This window comes from Phalacrocorax aristotelis, chromosome 1, assembly GCF_949628215.1.
Source record: "Phalacrocorax aristotelis chromosome 1, bGulAri2.1, whole genome shotgun sequence".
Classification (NCBI taxonomy): Eukaryota; Metazoa; Chordata; class Aves; order Suliformes; family Phalacrocoracidae; genus Phalacrocorax; species Phalacrocorax aristotelis.
The window spans coordinates 176,807,672-176,824,867 of record NC_134276.1 but is presented as its reverse complement, the minus strand read 5'-3'; the positions used below and the strand labels follow the sequence as shown (position 1 = coordinate 176,824,867).

Below are 17,196 nucleotides of genomic sequence, written 5' to 3'. Positions count from 1 at the left end.
TGTGAGGATCCCAGTGTCTTTGCTAAGACTGCATACTTATTCTTTGACATTTGTGTTTTGTGGAATGAAGGTCTTCTTTCTCAAGGTTATAATTCAACAGTAAGTTGCTCACAAGATTGCTTTTATTTCTTCTTTTTTTTTTTTTTTTTTTGCTAAATAATTTGTTTTAAGCTATTTGGGAGTGTGTCAGCTTTAAAGTTTTCCACTCTAAAATCTTCATTTTTCCTCACTTAAAACCAAGCTCCACCCAGAACATTCTGTTTTAGTAGTCCACGTACCAATGTAAAATCAGTTGTATTTAGACTAAAATATAAAAATTGCAGTTTCTGAGTCTGTTGTGACTGTTTTGTGCAGCCACAGAAAAATAACATTCGAGCATCAGTATAGCTGGTGCTTGTACGGTCTGTAAGCAGTCACAGTAACTGTGGGGAACGCATTCTGGGTCTGTAATTCTTGTTAGAGTTGTGAAAGAAGTTATTCTCAGAAGCACATTGTCTTTCTCACCTGGTTATGTCTGTAGGAGAAGGGACTGCATCCTGATTTAATTCTCCAGCTATAAAGTATTTTCCCCATGGTGAATGGAATTCGTTCCTTCAACTGGGTAATTCTTGTAACTCTGTTCTTGTTAAGAAAATTAATTAGTGTCATGAATTGCTAAGTATGCATCATGTTTTGACGGAGTGAAACACGGAGAGACAGTAGGTGGTCTCTCAAGAAAGCTTTAGACCTCACAACTTCCACCTACTGGGAAGTGACAAGCTAGAAGTTTCCTGTGGCTAATGTTAGGACATATGATTTAAGTTTCATTTAATAAATGGGGAGGAAGGCTTGTGGTTTCTCTTTAACAGTTAGTTATTGTCTTTACTCAATATATATGTTAGTATAGTTTTAAAAACATTCAGCAGTCCTGTAGGTCTTCATTTTTTAGGTAGCAGACACCTCTGAAAAACAGATACAAGGAATACCAGGTTATACTCGATCCCAGGATTAGGCCGCAGTTTGGAAACACTCTGTCTCCTATTCTCATCCATAAAATTGTATTTGATAGTATTTAGTAGTTCATGTGTATATTCTGATTACTAACAGTATTTATTGTTTTGAGAAAGATAAAGGAGAGGGGGCTCAGACTGAAAATAAAGGGGCTGTACAATATGCCCCTCTTCCCCATCCATGTCATTGTTCTAGATAATAATAGCTGTATGGAGACATTAATATTATGAAGTATTGGGTTTAGTTTTTATCAAAACATTTTAGCTTTTTTTTATTTGTAAGGTTGATCAATGGGAATTCTCGGAGTTTTTCAAATTCTATTGACTGTAAATCTGGTGAGTTTGTTTTAGCTAGCTAGTAAAGATTTAAGGAAAGATAAATAATGGCTGCTGGTAAAACTGTTTATTTTTTTCCCCTTTTCCAGGAAATCCAGAAAGTGTATGCATTACAGTTTTACACTGCTACTTATTTCCTCAGTTACTTTAAATATATATACTCCCAATAAATCTTATATGGTTATTTATAGATTATTCAAGATGGCACGCCCCTTGGGAGTTCAGAATTGTATGCGATGAGGCTTGTATCACTCTTGCAGTTTTGAGAGCATCACTGATGTTTCTTGCTTTTGTAGCTGTTTACTTTATCAAAAACCACTTAACAAACATGCACATGTCCACCTAACTGGATTTGAAATACATGCGATCTTCTGAAGATACTCGTGAATGAATTAAGCAAGAAAGTAATTCTGACATGACTTTTAAAACAACTTTTTGACAATAATTTTGTTGCTGTGATTTTATGCTTCTTAGAAAAAGCTACGTGCCAAAGAAAAAAAAAAAGTTACATTATATGTGGGTAAAACCCATATTGGGAAAATATTAAGCTAGAAGTGTATCTGGTAAGGTTTGGAGCCTTATTTTTAAATACCAGATTTCCCAAAGCCATGACATACTCGATTCCTGGAATTCAAGGAGAAAAGTATGTGTCAATGAAACAACTGTTATGATTCATACTAAGCCAATATTTGAAATGACAATTGCTTAATTTAGATGCTGAGAGAAAGCTAGCATCATATTATGTACTCAGTGCTGTTTCCTAGAGTGACAGAATGTTCTGAATAAAACTTATAAAATAAGAAGATTTTAGAGAAAGATGGTTCTTTAGAAGTCTTGATGTTTGTAAAGTTAGTACAACTTGATGTTTATAAGATAATGAATTTATTGTTCCTCATTCAAAACGTGAAGCTTTAGATTTATTATTATTTTGTTCCTAACTCCCTCTATACCTTGTGCTTAATTTTAATATTCTTTTTTCATGTGTACCATTACTTAGACATATTAGCATATTTCCTGCTTTGTAAGTGTTCTAAGGTTTTAATAATAAATTTTCTTTATCTTGAAACTTGCTCAAGTCCATTTAATCAACACAGATACTCTTCTGTATCCAAGATGTGAAGTCTTTCATTAATATGCTTTAATTTCACTTTCTCCAAAAGACAGATCAAATTTATACAAGAATCTGAAACTTCTTTCCTGATTGTATCTTACATTGTCTAGTGTCTAGTGAATGCCAAAATGACTCTATGAAAGTTCATTATTATTAGGTAATGCTTCACCATTATTGTAAAATGAACAAATAAAAATATGCACAAAGACAAATTCTGCTATTTTCTTAATGTTCAGTACTCAAACTGAGCTTAAAGGAAGCTTCTGTGAGTTCAACTTTAGGAATTAGTTTGTCTTATATTTTCTTTCTCTGTGTGATTGACAGTTTAGGTCTAAAACATTCCAATTTATTATCTAAATCAATACTGATAATTCCATTGATTATATAAAAATACTGATTATAAAACAGTCTCAAAGAAAATAAGCTAGACTTTTATTGTAGATTAATATTAGGCATGTGCTAGCTATTTCTTCTATAAGTTTTCTATTCTAAAATTACTAAAATACAGACCAGACTTTTCAAATACAAGTTTTGTTATTTAAAACTTGGATTACATTCTCAAACCTAGCCTGGAAGAAATTAATATCTAACAGAGTAATTCCTGTCCCTAAGAATAACTATCCTTCTTGTCATTTAGTAATTCCATTACAGTTAGGACTATGGCCATCAGACTATGCCTTGGAGAGAAGGCAAAGTTGAAAAAGAGCTCTGTGGTCTCCCACAGCTTTAGAAGAACCTTGGTTCCTACTGGCCGTATTTATGCCAGGCTGACAGTAGGCCTTTCATCTGAGACAGAATTTTTAGTGTTTTTCCTGAGCTATGCAGTGTGGAATTTGCAACACTGAATGATGTGCAGATAGTGGTGCCATCGGATCCTGTTTCAATAAATGAAATAGTTTTCCATCCATGAAAATATTTTTTCTTTCTGCTTTCCTGTACTTGTGATATAAGGTTTCTGTCCTTAGTGCTGGTTCCTCTGGAGTCCACACAAAATACATATAGTTTGCCCTTTCCCCCAATTTTCTGTCTTTGGGAGGAAATATATGAATGGCTGAAAAGATAGTTCTTAGACCCCCTTTTTGAAAACAGCGGGTGCGGATTGTAATGGCTTGCCATATCCTCGCCTGGGAGACTCCTGAATAGTATTCTGTAATATTCCAATAGTATTGTTGCAGTTCTTGAACTTTCACGCTTCTGTGCTGCTGTCAAGCACGAACCATTTCTGGTGTTACCCTGTGAAAAGAGGCTTATGATGGAGAGCAGAAAACCTCATTTTTCAAATGCCTTGAATTTAAACAGAAACACATATGACAAATGATAGTAATTTAAGATCAAGAAATTTGAATCATGTATGAAGGGCAAGGAACATAACCAGAGATCCTGTCCAACTAGGCATATACTTACACTGTGTACCAAGCTTCCTGTATCTATGTGGTCGAGGTCATGCTAAATCCCTCATCCTGCACAACCTGCTGAAGCTCTGGCTCCATCAAGGAATCACAGAATGGCTGAGGTTTGAAGGGACACCTGGAGGTCATCTGGTCCTACCCCCCTGATCAAGCCAGGCCACCAAAAGCTGGTTGCCCAAGACCATCTCCAGATGGCTTTTGAATTTCTCCAAGGATGGAGACTCCACAGTGTCCCTGGGCAACCTGTGCCAGTGCTCAGTCACCCTCACAGTAAAAAAAAATGTTTCCTGAGGAGGAACCTCCTGTGTTTCAGTTTGTGACCATTTCCTCTGGTCCTGTCACTGGGCACCACTGGAAAGAGCCTGACTCCATCTTCTATACACCCTCCCTTCAGGTATTTATATGGTTCAAGAGACGGCTGTCTCCACAGCTTTATCACTGCCTATCCCTCTTCCCTTCACAATCTTTAGCAGATCTATCAACAAAGGGAGGAGCCAGCCTTCCCTTCAGTGAGTGCGTCACGCTTCCCTTATCCTTTGCTTGAGAGGAGGGAGTGAAACAGGCTGTCCTTGAGGGGCAAAGTAGATGTGACTGGCAGGAGGTAGGCACTGCAGGGGAAGGAACAACTACCAACCTCTTGTGCTTTGGTGCACATGACATCCCCGCACCTTGTTCAGAGCATGCAGCAAGCAATGCATTACGATTTTGCCTGGTTAGGCCAAGGGGCATGGTTGCAGTAAGCAGCACTGTACAAATGCCCCTAGTGAAAACTAAGTAAAACTACCTGCAGTCCAGCCACATACTGGTGGCCTCCCCCGTTCATTGTGAGGCTGTTCACAGCCTCATTATTACAAAACAATTGCAAGATTTTTTTAATTTCCACAAACAATTACAAAACACATTATTACAAAATAGTTCTTGTGGAAATACAGTACCACCACCATCCTTTCTATTAACCTGTTTTCTTCCCTGAGGTGAAATTGTGTAACAGAAGTAGCAATGCATGTCAGAATATTAGTTTATTCACAGGTCTGGAAGGCCAAGTGATCCTGCAGCTGCCTAATCCTGTGGACAGAACAAGAAATCCCGGCAGATCCACCCGTTTGTTCAGCTGAACCTAGTAAGTCAAGGACAAACAGATTCCCTCCCCAACACAAATAACAGTACTCTGTGGGGAAGTTGAGTATTTGAGGACAAAATCTTGGATTTCTGTAATAGTCTGTAATCCACCAGCCTTCAGTCCTCTGACAATCATACATTAGGGAAAAACGAAGAATTTCAGATCTTATATTCCCAGCTATTTTAAACTGAAAGCAGGTGAGAAGTGAGAAAGGGAGATGTAAACATGGGGAATTTTTCAAAATCATTGCGCTGTACAGCTTCCTGCCCATACCCAGCTCATTGTGCTAAATTTCACTTGAGATCTATGCAGGGACAGGTAATGCTTGTACTGCCCAGACAAATATAATGTGATATCCAAATCCTAAAGCTTAACTTTCATCTGGTTTACAAGCTCCACTGATTAATGCTGGCAAATGATTATAACTCTCTTTTTAAGAAAAAGTTGGTTATAGACGTTTGAGGGCAGGCTGGACTTCTGCTTTAATTATAGACAGAATCACTAGGTGGAGCCAGAGTCATCTCTACAGGAGAGGATTTTATAACCTGGACTATCCTGGATATGTCAAAATTTCCTACTTCATAAAGATCTCAATTCAGTTTCCAAGCACAGAACTTCAACTGTACACATATATAACTGCCAGCTCACTGCATTGTTAAATTCATGGTGCAGGTTTAGTGTGATGATAATTTTTGTGCAAATTGCATGTAGTTGTAATATAACCATGGTTTTATAGTAAGCCTAGCTGACCAAAGGCTTTAGTTTCTTATAGACTGCATGGGCATCATTAGAAAAGAAAAGAAAAAAAAAAGAAAACGTACTTATTTTCTAGTTTCAAGGTAATATTCAGCTGGAGAAAGGTAATAACTGTCAGTAAAGTGAACTCAGTTGGCCTTGGTTCAGAAAAGAGGCAAGATGGCTTTCAAAGGAAGCAAAGCAGTGGACCAGCCTCAATGTTCACTTTAGAAGCAGGGGAGGGGGCTATTCACCATAATGATCTAAGCTGTCATAATTTGATCCAGGATCTCTCTATTACCTGGTGCACCACACACACACCATACTGCCAGTGGCACCTGGATGGTACCTCGTGGGCTTCAGGAGGGCACATAGTGGAGTGGAAGGTCCTTGTAGCCCAGAAGCTGGCAGCTGACAGGAGAGACCAGCCTCTGTAATGGCACCCACAGGAGGAAATCTCTCTTCCAAGATCCCCTTCACCATCCCAGCCTGACCAGCCGTCACCAATGCCAGCAAGAGGCCATCCTCATGTACATTTTCAGTTGTCCCACCACAGATGAGGCCCCTATCATCTTTGCCAATACCCGCACACAGTTTCTGGGACAGAGCATGACAGCAGAAGAGCACAGAAGCTACGCCTGCTGGACAAGAGACATAGGCACTGTTGGTGGTATACCAAGAGGCAGAGTCAGCAGGTGGATCTGGTAAATGTAGGTGAGGTTGTGACCATTGCCTACGCATTCTGGCGGCTGATGGAGCCACAGTCAACCACTGACAGAGGAACAGGTAATGCAATTAGAGCTGAAAGCCAATAGCTGGGCTGCATGTGTGTCTGCCTTGGACTGGGGCTGTGTCAGGGTGCGTGGTGCTTCATCTCCTACTTCCCTTTACTTGCCAAGGGAGGTGAGAGTTTTAGATGATTGGTAGTGCCTCATGCATCTTTTCATCAAGGACACGACAGGATCAAAAGCATCTTGCACCCAGCTTGCTGTGCCCACGGAGAAAGAGAAAGTCGCCAGTCTCCTCCCACTGACAACTTCGGCTTGGTCTTTTTGAAACAGGTAATTTATTAGAGGGAAAAAAAAAGTGAACTTACTGAGAGAGTTTCAAAGCACAGGAAACTGTCGTAAAAGGAAAGGGGAAGAAAAGAGAATACTTGTTCAGTTCCCTCTCTGTCCAGGTCTCTTGCGCGTGTGAGGACTGTTTATTGGTAAGGACTGTGTTAAGCCTGTCCAACAAGAATAGCTGGAGGCCCCCATTTTGTTTCTTTCCCAAAAGACCCAAAACACCAGCACTCCCACCCCTTCACCCCCACCCCCTGCAATTTTGTTGCTTTCTACGTCTGCCCCTACCTTCGTGAAATTGGTCATGGCAGAGCTAAGAGGAGGGTGTAGAGAATTAGTAATGCATGGACATTCATAAACACATGCACACAGAGAAATAATTATACACCTCCCATGAACAGCCTAGATAGGTATAGCTGTGATGGTGTTGGAGGGCTACAGCTCCTTCAGCCTATCTGAATTAGGTGTACGGATTGTTACCAGACTCTGAAGCAAATCAAGCATATTATTTAAGGGGGTAAAATGATCACACAAATAGAGAAGGCAACACCAGAATGGTAATTTCCACAAACGTTCAGCAGGATAAGACCTGACCTGCAAAGCTGAGCAGGGAATCAGACCCATGGATGTTGTTTACAATCTACAGCATATTTTCTCTGTAAACCTACCTAAATCTGAGTTACAAGACCTTAGCTTTTAAAACATATGGTTGTTATGCTCTTGCATACTTTTGTTCCACACCAAACCAGGTCAGAAGTTCTGTTCTGCAGCAGGCTTCTGTTCAGGAACTTTTTGTTTTCTTCTGGTGGGTCAAATTTCAATATATGCAATTTCCCTCATTCTGTTTATTCCTAGAGTAATTCTGAAACAGAAGCAAAGTCCTGTAAAATAATTGTAATTGAGCTGGTATGACTAAGCTATACTGTAGGAAAACCAGCTGAATAGCAGATTTGTATTTTGTCAAAGCTACAATTTTTAAGGTTGATGAAGGTTTTAGGAAAGCTGTTCTGCAACATCTCTTCAGATAAGACTTAAAATCACAGAATGGTTTGGCAGTCAACCAGAATGGGCACACTCAAAGAAAAGGCAGAATTATACCTGGAGTGTTGCTCCTTGCTAATATGCCTGTTTTACGGTTTACTCTCTGACAGCCAGCAATGATGTCATGCAAAGCTGTACTTCATGAAGCAATTTAACTTCCTGTTACTTTGACACTTCTAAGTGTTCCCACACCCAGGGGACAAGTTCTGAAGAACTGCTTGGCAGTATCATCTCCACCTAAGAGATTTTTCTTTTAAAAACTTAAAAAAAATACTAAAAGCATTGAAGAATTATGAAAATCACGTTTTACTTTGCTGCGTTATTCTTACTGGATGTCTTCACTTGCTGTCATGCTTATCCACAATTTCCCTTGCCTGACATAGAAGATGCAAAGTTCATTGAAGACTGTGTGACGGCTCACAACAAGTTTCGATCTAAAGTGAATCCACCAGCCAGCAATATGTTTCGCATGGTAAGGAGGCATTTGTGATCTGTCTGAAAATTAATATAGGCTGTGCTGCTGATTTAGTCCACCTTATTATTCACTTCGTGCTTTTCTTGACCTTTCTGTCAATGATCTCTGTACTACATGTGTTAGTGCTTTGAGGGTAATAGAAAAGACATTAATTTTTACAGTACTGTTCAGTTTTAACAATTTGAAGGGAATTCCTTGTTGAGGGATGGATTGCTACTCTAAACTTCAGCCAGAGCAGAGGGCTGTATTGCAAAAACTGTTCAGTTCTCAGCACTTCATTTACCTCTTTCTAAGAAAGACAGCAATCTCTTTTATGTTAGTCCAAGTTTTGTACAGGGAAGTTGTTTGATCTTAAAAAGCTCTCGAATAGGCAATCTGCACAACAGGATTTGTTGAAAATCTATCATCTCCCCTTGTTTCTTCCAATCTAGAACATGTGTTGAAGAAAGGGATTTGGCGGGACATCCATTTAGATACCTGATCTTCATCTGCTCTGTCAGGGTTTGGGGAGTAGGGATACTAATATCTGGGCTGGAAAGCAGAGCTTCCTATGAATACAGTGGATATCAGAACAGGCCATGGATAGGTCTCAGCTTGCTCAGTGGAATACATAAGGAAAAAGGTAGATAGATAACTGAGGGAGGTAACTCCAGTTAGTTCATGTCATTACTCTGAGCCCTGCAGCAGTGTGCAGCACAGCAGGAAAGGAAGTTAATGCATAACTGCATGCATGGTATGAATCATTTCTGTAAAAGGAAGTTCACAGTAAAGGAGTAAAATTCAGACTACTCATGATTTTCATTTCTTGCCATTTAAAAAAAAAAGTTTAATTTAAAATGCTAGCTCACAGGAGCAAACTTAGCTTCTCAGACCAAAGACCCAGCAAGCCTGGAATAAGAGCAGGACAAATATGTAGAAACCTTGAATCAAAGGTGTTGTGTTGTATTTAAAAGCTCTTGATGGATTTTTCTTGCATGGGGTTTTTTTCAGCCTTGAGCTCATGCAAATTTTTATCGTCCCTGGCACTGTGTAGCAAGAGCTGCACAGCCTAACCAGAAGTCATGTGAAAGTATCTCCTTGCATTTGATTTAGACCTGTTAATTCCTAGCTTTGTTTGATAGTCTCTGGTCTCTGTATTTGAAGAAGCAATTAATTATTGCTTATTTACTTACTTCACAGAAGATGTCGAGCTGTCTCTAATCAAAGCTGCAGGGCACGCTCTGTTACTTTATGAAAGCCCTCCATACTTGAGGATGATTATCCTCCTCCATGTTCTCTCTGCCCTTTCCAGTTCAGGTGTCCCCTTCTTAAGGTGGGGTGCTGCAAACAGCATTTAACAGGACTTCTACAGTGGTGTAATTGTATATATGGTTTTGTTCTCCGTTCCTTCTCAAGGAATTTCTAACACTTTATTTGCTTTTTAGACTACTACCAAACATTGATTCATAAATGGTAATAGCCACCTCCAAACCTGTCATTATGAACACAAAGTCAAAATCGTTTGGTTTGAGGTTTTTTTTTTCTCACATCCCTTAACTTATATTTCTCTGTACTGAATTTTACCTGCCATTTTATTGGCTAGTCACTCAGTGGCATAAAATCTGTCTTAAGTCTCACAGACCGGTTTCTTAAATTATCACTTGTGCCACTCAGGAAGGGAATGGTTCCTCCTCAGCCCAGCAAAAATGAGTGAGCCTTTGATTTGCTTTGGCCACATGCTGAGGAGGGAGAAGAGCAGAGAGGCAGAGGGGGCTGGGAAAAGGAGTAGCTGTGACCCTTCTCCTCTCCATCCTGTCCAGCAGAACAGAATTCCTACCTGATCTAGTGATAATTGCAAAGTGCAAATCCCTAGACAGCCAACAGCTCCCAGGCATAAAGTCCCTCAAGCCCCTCTGAGGATGGGGGTTTCACCCCGTTACCTCCTCCCAGGCCTAGAAGCTTAAAGACTGCAATCCAGCTCTAAATATTTTAACAAGTCATGTAACACAGGACAGTGGCTAGATACTAGGTTGTCATGGTTTTGGTTAGGATAGAGTTAATTTTCTTCACTGTAGCTGGTACAGTGCTGTGTTTTGGATTTAGGATGAGAATAATGTTGATAACACATGGATGTTTTAATTGTTGCTAAGTAGTGCTTACACTAGTCAAGGACTTTTCCAGCTTCCCATGCTCTGCTGGGTGCACGAGGAGCCGGGAGGGGAGGGGGAACAGCCAGAAGAGCTGACCCAAACTGCTCAGAGGGATATCCCATATCATATGACGTCATGCTCACTTTATTAACTGGGGGGATTTGGCCAAAGCAGCGATCGTGGCTTGGGGACTGGTGGCATCAGTCGGCAATTGGTGAGCAGTTGCATCACTTGTTTTTCTTTCCCTGGGTTTTGCCTCTCTCTTGTTATTTTTCTTTTCATTACGCCATCATCATCATCATCATCAGTAGTAGTAGTACTAGTATTTTATTTTCATTATTAAGCTATTCTTATCTGCACCCACAAGTTTTCTTATTGTTGCTTTTCCCATTCTCTCCCCCATCCCACTCGGGTGGGCAGAGTGAGTGAGCGGCTGCGTGGTGCTTAGTTGCTGACTGGGACTAAACAATGATATACATATCTTGCAATATCTGAGGGAGAAAGAAGAAAAAAATTTTGCAGTGGGAGTAGAAATGTCAAGTCAGAGAATGGAACTGAATGCGGGGATGGGAAACGGGAAAGGGGGAAAGAATCCTTACAAGTTTCTGTTTAAATATATTTTAATTCAGCTAAGTCATGGCAGTGCTGGTTATATTACGTTTTCTTCCTTTTCTACAGTCCTGGGATGCTGCTTTAGCTAAGAGTGCCAAAGCATGGGCAAAGAAGTGCAAGTTTAAGCACAATATCCACCTTAAAGTTGCAGGGAAGATGCACCCCACCTTTACTATTGTTGGAGAAAACATCTGGACTGGCACAGCCACCATATTCTCTGTGGATGCAGCTCTCAGTAACTGGTTTAACGAAGTCAGAAGCTATTCTTTCAGTAATAATAAATGCAGTGGCATATGTGGTCACTACACCCAGGTGAGTCTTACATGCCCAACAGCTTATAATGTAATGGTTTCACAGAATATCCAAGTACAGGCTTGGAACAGACTGCTTTGGAACAGGAATTACAGCAGGGGTTTTCACCCCCCAGTTTATTGCTGCATGAGATTGGAAATAAATGTCCTAAGTCCCAGGAATGTCTGAGTCCTATTTACAGTAATGGTGGAAAGGGATTATCCCCCTTACAATTTCATGTTTCCAGGGGAGCCATATAATAAATGCAAAAACATCTATCAATCAGTCTAAGCTACCCTTTGGGTTGTCAATGTTGCTTCTGTGCTGGTTGTTTTAAACTTCCACAAGATCCTTCCCTTCTCCTTCTTCCCTTAATGCTGTTGCTTTTTCAGTCTTGAACAGGTGTACTACATATTTCCCTTTGCCTTTTCAGGTCGTTTGGGCAGAGAGTTTCAAAGTTGGCTGCGCAGTTCACTTCTGCAATACAGTTGAACATTTTCCAGGAGCTGTCAAAGCAGCACATTTTGTTTGCAACTATGGGCCAGCGTAAGTTAATTATGGCATCTGGGGTGTAGGTTTTTTATTTTTGAGATATCCAATAACTGACCTGATTATCAGATGCCAACAATGGTGGGTGCAGTTGCAACAAATTTCAGAAGAAGCTATGTCCACGTCACCAGTCCAAGGGAAACTTTCCCCAGCCATTGAGCAGAGTCACAGAATCATAGAATCATTAAGGTTGGAAAAAACCTCTAGGATCATCAAGTCCAACCATCAACCCAATACCACCATGCCCTGAAGTGCCATGTCTACATGTTTTTTGAACACCTCCAGGGATGGTGACTCCACAACCTCTCTGGGCAGCCTGTTCCAACGCCTGACCCCTCATTTGGTAAAGAAATTTTTCCTAATATCCAAGCTAAACCTCCCCTGATGCAGCTTGAAACAGTTTCCTCTCGTTATATCACTAGTGACTTGGGAGAAAAGACCAACACCCGCCTCACTACAACCTCCTTTCAGATAGTTCTAGAGAGCGATAAGGTTTCCCCTCAGCCTCCTCCTCTCCAGGCTAAACAACCCCAGTTCCCTCAGCTGGTCCTCATCAGACCTGCTCTCCAGACCCTTCACCAGCTTCGTTGCCCTACTCTGGACACCCTCCAGCACCTCAATGTCCTTCTTGTAGTGAGGGGCCCAAAACTGAACACAATATTCAGGGTGTGGCCTCACTGGTGCCGAGTACAGGGTCATGATCACTTCCCTACTCCTACTGGCCACACTATTCCTGATGCAAGCCAGGAAGCTGATGGCCTTCTTGGCCACCTGGGCACACTGTTGGCTCATGTTCAGCTGGCTGTCAGACAACACCCCAGGCCCTTCTCTTCCAGGCAGCTTTCCAGCCACTGTCCCCCAGGCCTGTAGCGTTGCCTGGGGTTGTTGTGACCCAAGTGCAGGACCCAGCACTTGGCCTTTTTAAACCTCATCCAGCTGACCTCGGCCCATCGATCCAACCTGTCCAGATCCCTCTGCACAGCCTTCCTACCCTCAAGCAGATCAACACTCCTGCCCAGTTTGGTGTCATCTGCAAACTTACTGAGGGTGCACTCAACCCCCTCGTTAAGATCATTGTTAAAGATATTAAACAAGACTGGCCCCAAAACTGAGTCCTGGGAAACCCTGCTCGTGACTGGCCACCAACTGGATTTATCTCCGTTCACCACAACTCTCTGGGCTTGGCCATCCAGCCAGTTTTTCACCCAGTGAAGAGTACACCTGTCTAAGTCATGAGCCACCAGCTTCTCTCGGAGGATGCTGTGGGATACAGTATCAAAGGCTTTACTAAGGTCCAGCTAGATAATATTCACAGCCTTTCCCTCATCTACTAGGTGGGTCACCCTGTCATAGAAGGAGATTAGGTTGGCCAGGCAGGACCTGCCTTTCATGAAGCCATGCTGGCTGGGCCTGATCCCCTGGTTGTCCTGCACATGCCTGGTGAGCTCACTCAAGATGAACCACTCCATAACCTTCCCTGGTACCGAGGTCAGGCTGACAGGCCTGTAGTTCTCTGGATCCTCCTTCTGGCCCTTCTTGTAGATGGGTGTCACATCAGCAAGCCTCCAGTCATCTGTAACCTCCCCTGTTAACCAGGACTGTGGATAAATGATGGAGAGAAGCTGCTGGACATAGTCAGAGTTGCAGAAAATCCCCTGCTAAAAAAGCAGGCAAGCAGATCCTAGCTGACAGCACTTGCCATAACCAAGACAGGTAGAATAAGATCTGTTTTGACTTCAGTCTCTGTAGGAAAAGTGGTGAAGGTGCAAGCTTTCTGCTTGAGAAAGATCTTTCTATGGCCCCACCCGAACTTCAAACAAGATATTTTAATTGAAGCAATAACAGGAAGATAATCTTCTAGTTTATCTCATACCTTGCAATTTCTGGACTTACCTTTTACAGATTTGTTTTTAAAATACAGGTGGGTAATGAGGGACTAGAGGCAGATTCTTTTATGCTTACACTGAATTATACAGCATTGCCTGAGAAGTCTCATTAATTTCAAATGGCGAGAGTGCTTACCATGCCAGTGAGAGCTTTAATCTGATCTAAAAGGAATTTCAAACAATTGCAGTGATCAGTTTTTGGATAAAGGGATTGTTGTGTTGTGTCGTGTGTGTGTCCCAGTAGATTTTCATGATAAATTATTCTAACAATATGATGAAAACACGTATTTAACTTGCTTTTCAAACAACTAAGCTAACAAAATACTGTTGCTCTGCTTTGCAGGGGGAATTACCCAAGACAACCATATGAAGCAGGAGCAGCATGCAGTAGATGCAGTAATGAGAAGTGTGTAGACAAGCTCTGTGGTAAGACCAAAGTGATTAACTAAGAAAATTGCATAGAAACAAAAGTAGCATCATTATCAGTGGAAATACCACAGTGAGTCAATTTGCATTAAGTACATTGCGGGTCTGTAGCCCACCACACTGCAATAGTACCAAACCCTGGTAAGAATAGTATAAGAAGGAATTAATTTAAATACTTTGCTGTTGAGGGCCCTCAGAGGTAGAAGCCAGAGTTTCTGATGAAGAGAAGTATCAGTTAGGCTACTTTCCACCTTTTATCTGAACAGGAAGTAATATATGAAACTAGCCCCAACAAATATTCCCTGTCCAGTTCTTCTTTCCTAGCAGATGGTATATTTAACTTCTGCTTTCTGCTTGTTTAGTGTGTTCTATCACATTTTCTAGAAAACTATAGTTCTGAACTCTGTACTTTTATGACTGAGTAGAGTCATATAATATGACTCTACTGAAAAGCACAGTTACTTCTAACTTCCACAGTTTTCTGATATGCAGCAGAGACAGCTTGTTTTGCCATAGCAGTTTGCAGCTGTAGACCTTTATGTCATTACACCTAGTCCCAAATTAGTCAGAAATAGTGTTTTGAATAAACAGAGATGAAAGGACATGCAACAATGCCTTAAATCAAATATGAAATTTATACAGAGTTTTAATGGGGATGGTCTCTACTAGCCAGGCTCTAGATAGCTTCAGCTATAGAAATAATTGAGCATTTGTTATTCTTATTTCCTTCTGTGATATCCTGGCTGACTCATCTTGAAGTCTCAGACTGAAGCATCACAGGAAAACTAGAAACATCTGAAAGACTAGGGAGAGGGAGAAGAGGAAGAGAGCTTTTAAAAATTAAGTGCTAGATCCTACAACCCTTGTTACCATATTCTCCTATAAGGCAAATCAGCAATTCCAATAGGATGCACGTAGGCAGTTCTGCAAATGCATCGAAGCTCTTAGTAAAGGTGTACTTCTGTGATAAATTTATTAATTATATTTGTCTGTCTATAACGATTTAAATTTGGTTTGTGTGTCAATTTTAAATAAATTCCATGTTTTGTTTTTATTTGCTGTTACACAAATTTTTCCTAATACAGCTGCTTCTTTTCTGCTTCAGTAAAAAGTACGAGCCCCATGCCAGTTGGGAACCTGCTCTTGTTGGCCTGCTTCCCTCTTACAGGATGTTTTGGGCATCGACTGGCACCATCAGTGCGATCAGCCAAGCAGCAGCAATGGCTTACCTCTTTACATTAAGGACCACCACTGAATGATACTCACATTTTTTTCCTTTTCTGATCTCTCTACAGAAAATACAGAACGTGAGAAGCTGATAAGTATGTATCAAATTGTCTTAATTGCTTTCCTATAAGTGCATAGTTGCTGGCTGGGGTTAAACCATGACAATGGCTAAGTGTGGTGGGTCTTAACAGCTGTTTCTTCACTGTTTTTTAGATTATGCCCACTGGTATCCGGACTGGGATACACAGCCCCAGCCACCACAGCCCCACCCCCCCAGGCCTCCAGCACCACCGTACAACCCACCAGCTGAGGATCTGCATCCCTTTTGTGACCAGTACTGTCTTAGTGTTTCAATTTTAAGGCCACTGTGTTTGGTACTGAGTGCTGGTGCTGTCCTTTTAGTACAACAGCGGTTTTCACACACATTTTTTTATGAGCAATGATCAAGTAAGATGCTGATAGTGATCCCACTGCTGTATTACTCTCAGAGAGTTTGCAGAAACAGTCATCTCTCCATTATCCTTGGGATGTTTATCCAGCATAGAAAAGGCTGCTTCTTTACTCAAGGCAAGGCACAAGTGGCTGTGCATAGAGTTAGTGTCATTTATTGGCATGGGTGCAACATGCCTCTACATCTGTATGAGCCTCTTAGGTCTGGCGCAGGAGTAGATTGCTAGGGAGACCACGTAGACTATATATTACTATACATGCTACAAGCCACCTGGAAATGCGGAGCATCACAGAGACATGTCTGAAGCAGTATAGTGGATCCAAAAGAAGCAATAACTCATCTCCATTAATCTTCAATTATCCCAGACATTGCTTTCCCAGATAATAGATATTTAACTGTATGTACTATTTTTAAGAACAGAAAGAGTAAAGCTTGTCCTTTTTACTCTACTTAGCCTATCTGTATCACCCTCCATTAAAGTTACTCTGTCAGTTGTACTATTCTGTCTTCTTCTCTCAGAGTTAAGTTTTGTCCTCCATAGCTAGAAGAATACCGGGGAAAGTTGATAGAGCAAGGATTAAGATGGAGTGTCAATGGGGAGAACCTAATTTTAGGATGTGAGATGGTGACAAAATCTGAAATGCAGAGCAGTTGACAGCCATCCTGAGCTTGCAGGCAGGAGAGGTGGGGGGAGCCAGGGTGGGAAAATGGGAGAGGGAAGATGAAATGGACGCAGGACAGGTTCTGGTTTGGAAATAGATGATCTTGGCCTTGTTAAAAAAAGGCCAAATTGTTGATGGATTCAGTTTGGTTTTAGAGACCTTTAGGCCTTGACCCCTATTATTCCTATATACATTTGTTAGTAAGGGAAACAAACCTGTCTTTCGAGCTAAGAGATACTGGCTGTTATTAGCAATGCTTAACTGTTCTATCAATATTTAAAGCTATTACTCCTCCTCTATCTTAGTCCTAATGTTTTGAGAACACAGTGACTCAAATTCTGAGCCACATTGCTGTCTGAAGGAGCACGGCATCCCACAGAGCAAAAACGAGCTCCAAATGTTTGGGGTCTTGTTGTATGCTGCAAAATGTCACCTTCTAATATGTAAACACATATTAAATTTCACAATTGTCAGTTCTTGTCTGCTGCCACCTTTCGTATCTAGCAACAGCAAGTAGGCTGGGGGCAAGTGGTTGGGAGCGGGACACAGCTGGCACAGCTGACCCAAATTGATCAAACGGATATTCTATACCACATAACATTGTGTGCAGAAAAAAAAATCCCTGGTGTAGAAGAAGGAGAAAGGCGAGGTGCTGGCTTCTAGGGTTGCCATTGCCAGGAGGC

The 17,196-nt window shown here is 41.2% G+C and overlaps 1 protein-coding gene across 1 annotated transcript; it reads left to right on the top strand.

Moving 5' to 3' along the window:
* Positions 1 to 7,915: 7,915 nt before the first annotated feature.
* Positions 7,916 to 16,985, top strand: LOC142051575 (glioma pathogenesis-related protein 1-like). The gene is made up of 6 exons (XM_075080771.1): positions 7,916 to 8,277; positions 11,088 to 11,333; positions 11,746 to 11,858; positions 14,091 to 14,173; positions 15,469 to 15,495; positions 15,614 to 16,985. The coding sequence occupies exons 1-6, from the start codon at positions 8,098 to 8,100 to the stop codon at positions 15,841 to 15,843; spliced, it is 879 nt and encodes a 292-aa protein (XP_074936872.1). The 5' UTR covers positions 7,916 to 8,097; the 3' UTR covers positions 15,844 to 16,985.
* Positions 16,986 to 17,196: the final 211 nt, after the last annotated feature.

Excerpts from the sequence above, each read along its gene's own strand:
- LOC142051575 (XM_075080771.1), top strand. The coding sequence starts at position 8,098 with ATGAAAATCACGTTTTACTTTGCTGCGTTATTCTTACTGGATGTCTTC. Across the intron at positions 8,278-11,087 it reads CCAGCAATATGTTTCGCATG|TCCTGGGATGCTGCTTTAGC; the intron begins GTAAGGAGGCAT and ends CCTTTTCTACAG. Across the intron at positions 15,496-15,613 it reads AGAACGTGAGAAGCTGATAA|ATTATGCCCACTGGTATCCG; the intron begins GTATGTATCAAA and ends ACTGTTTTTTAG.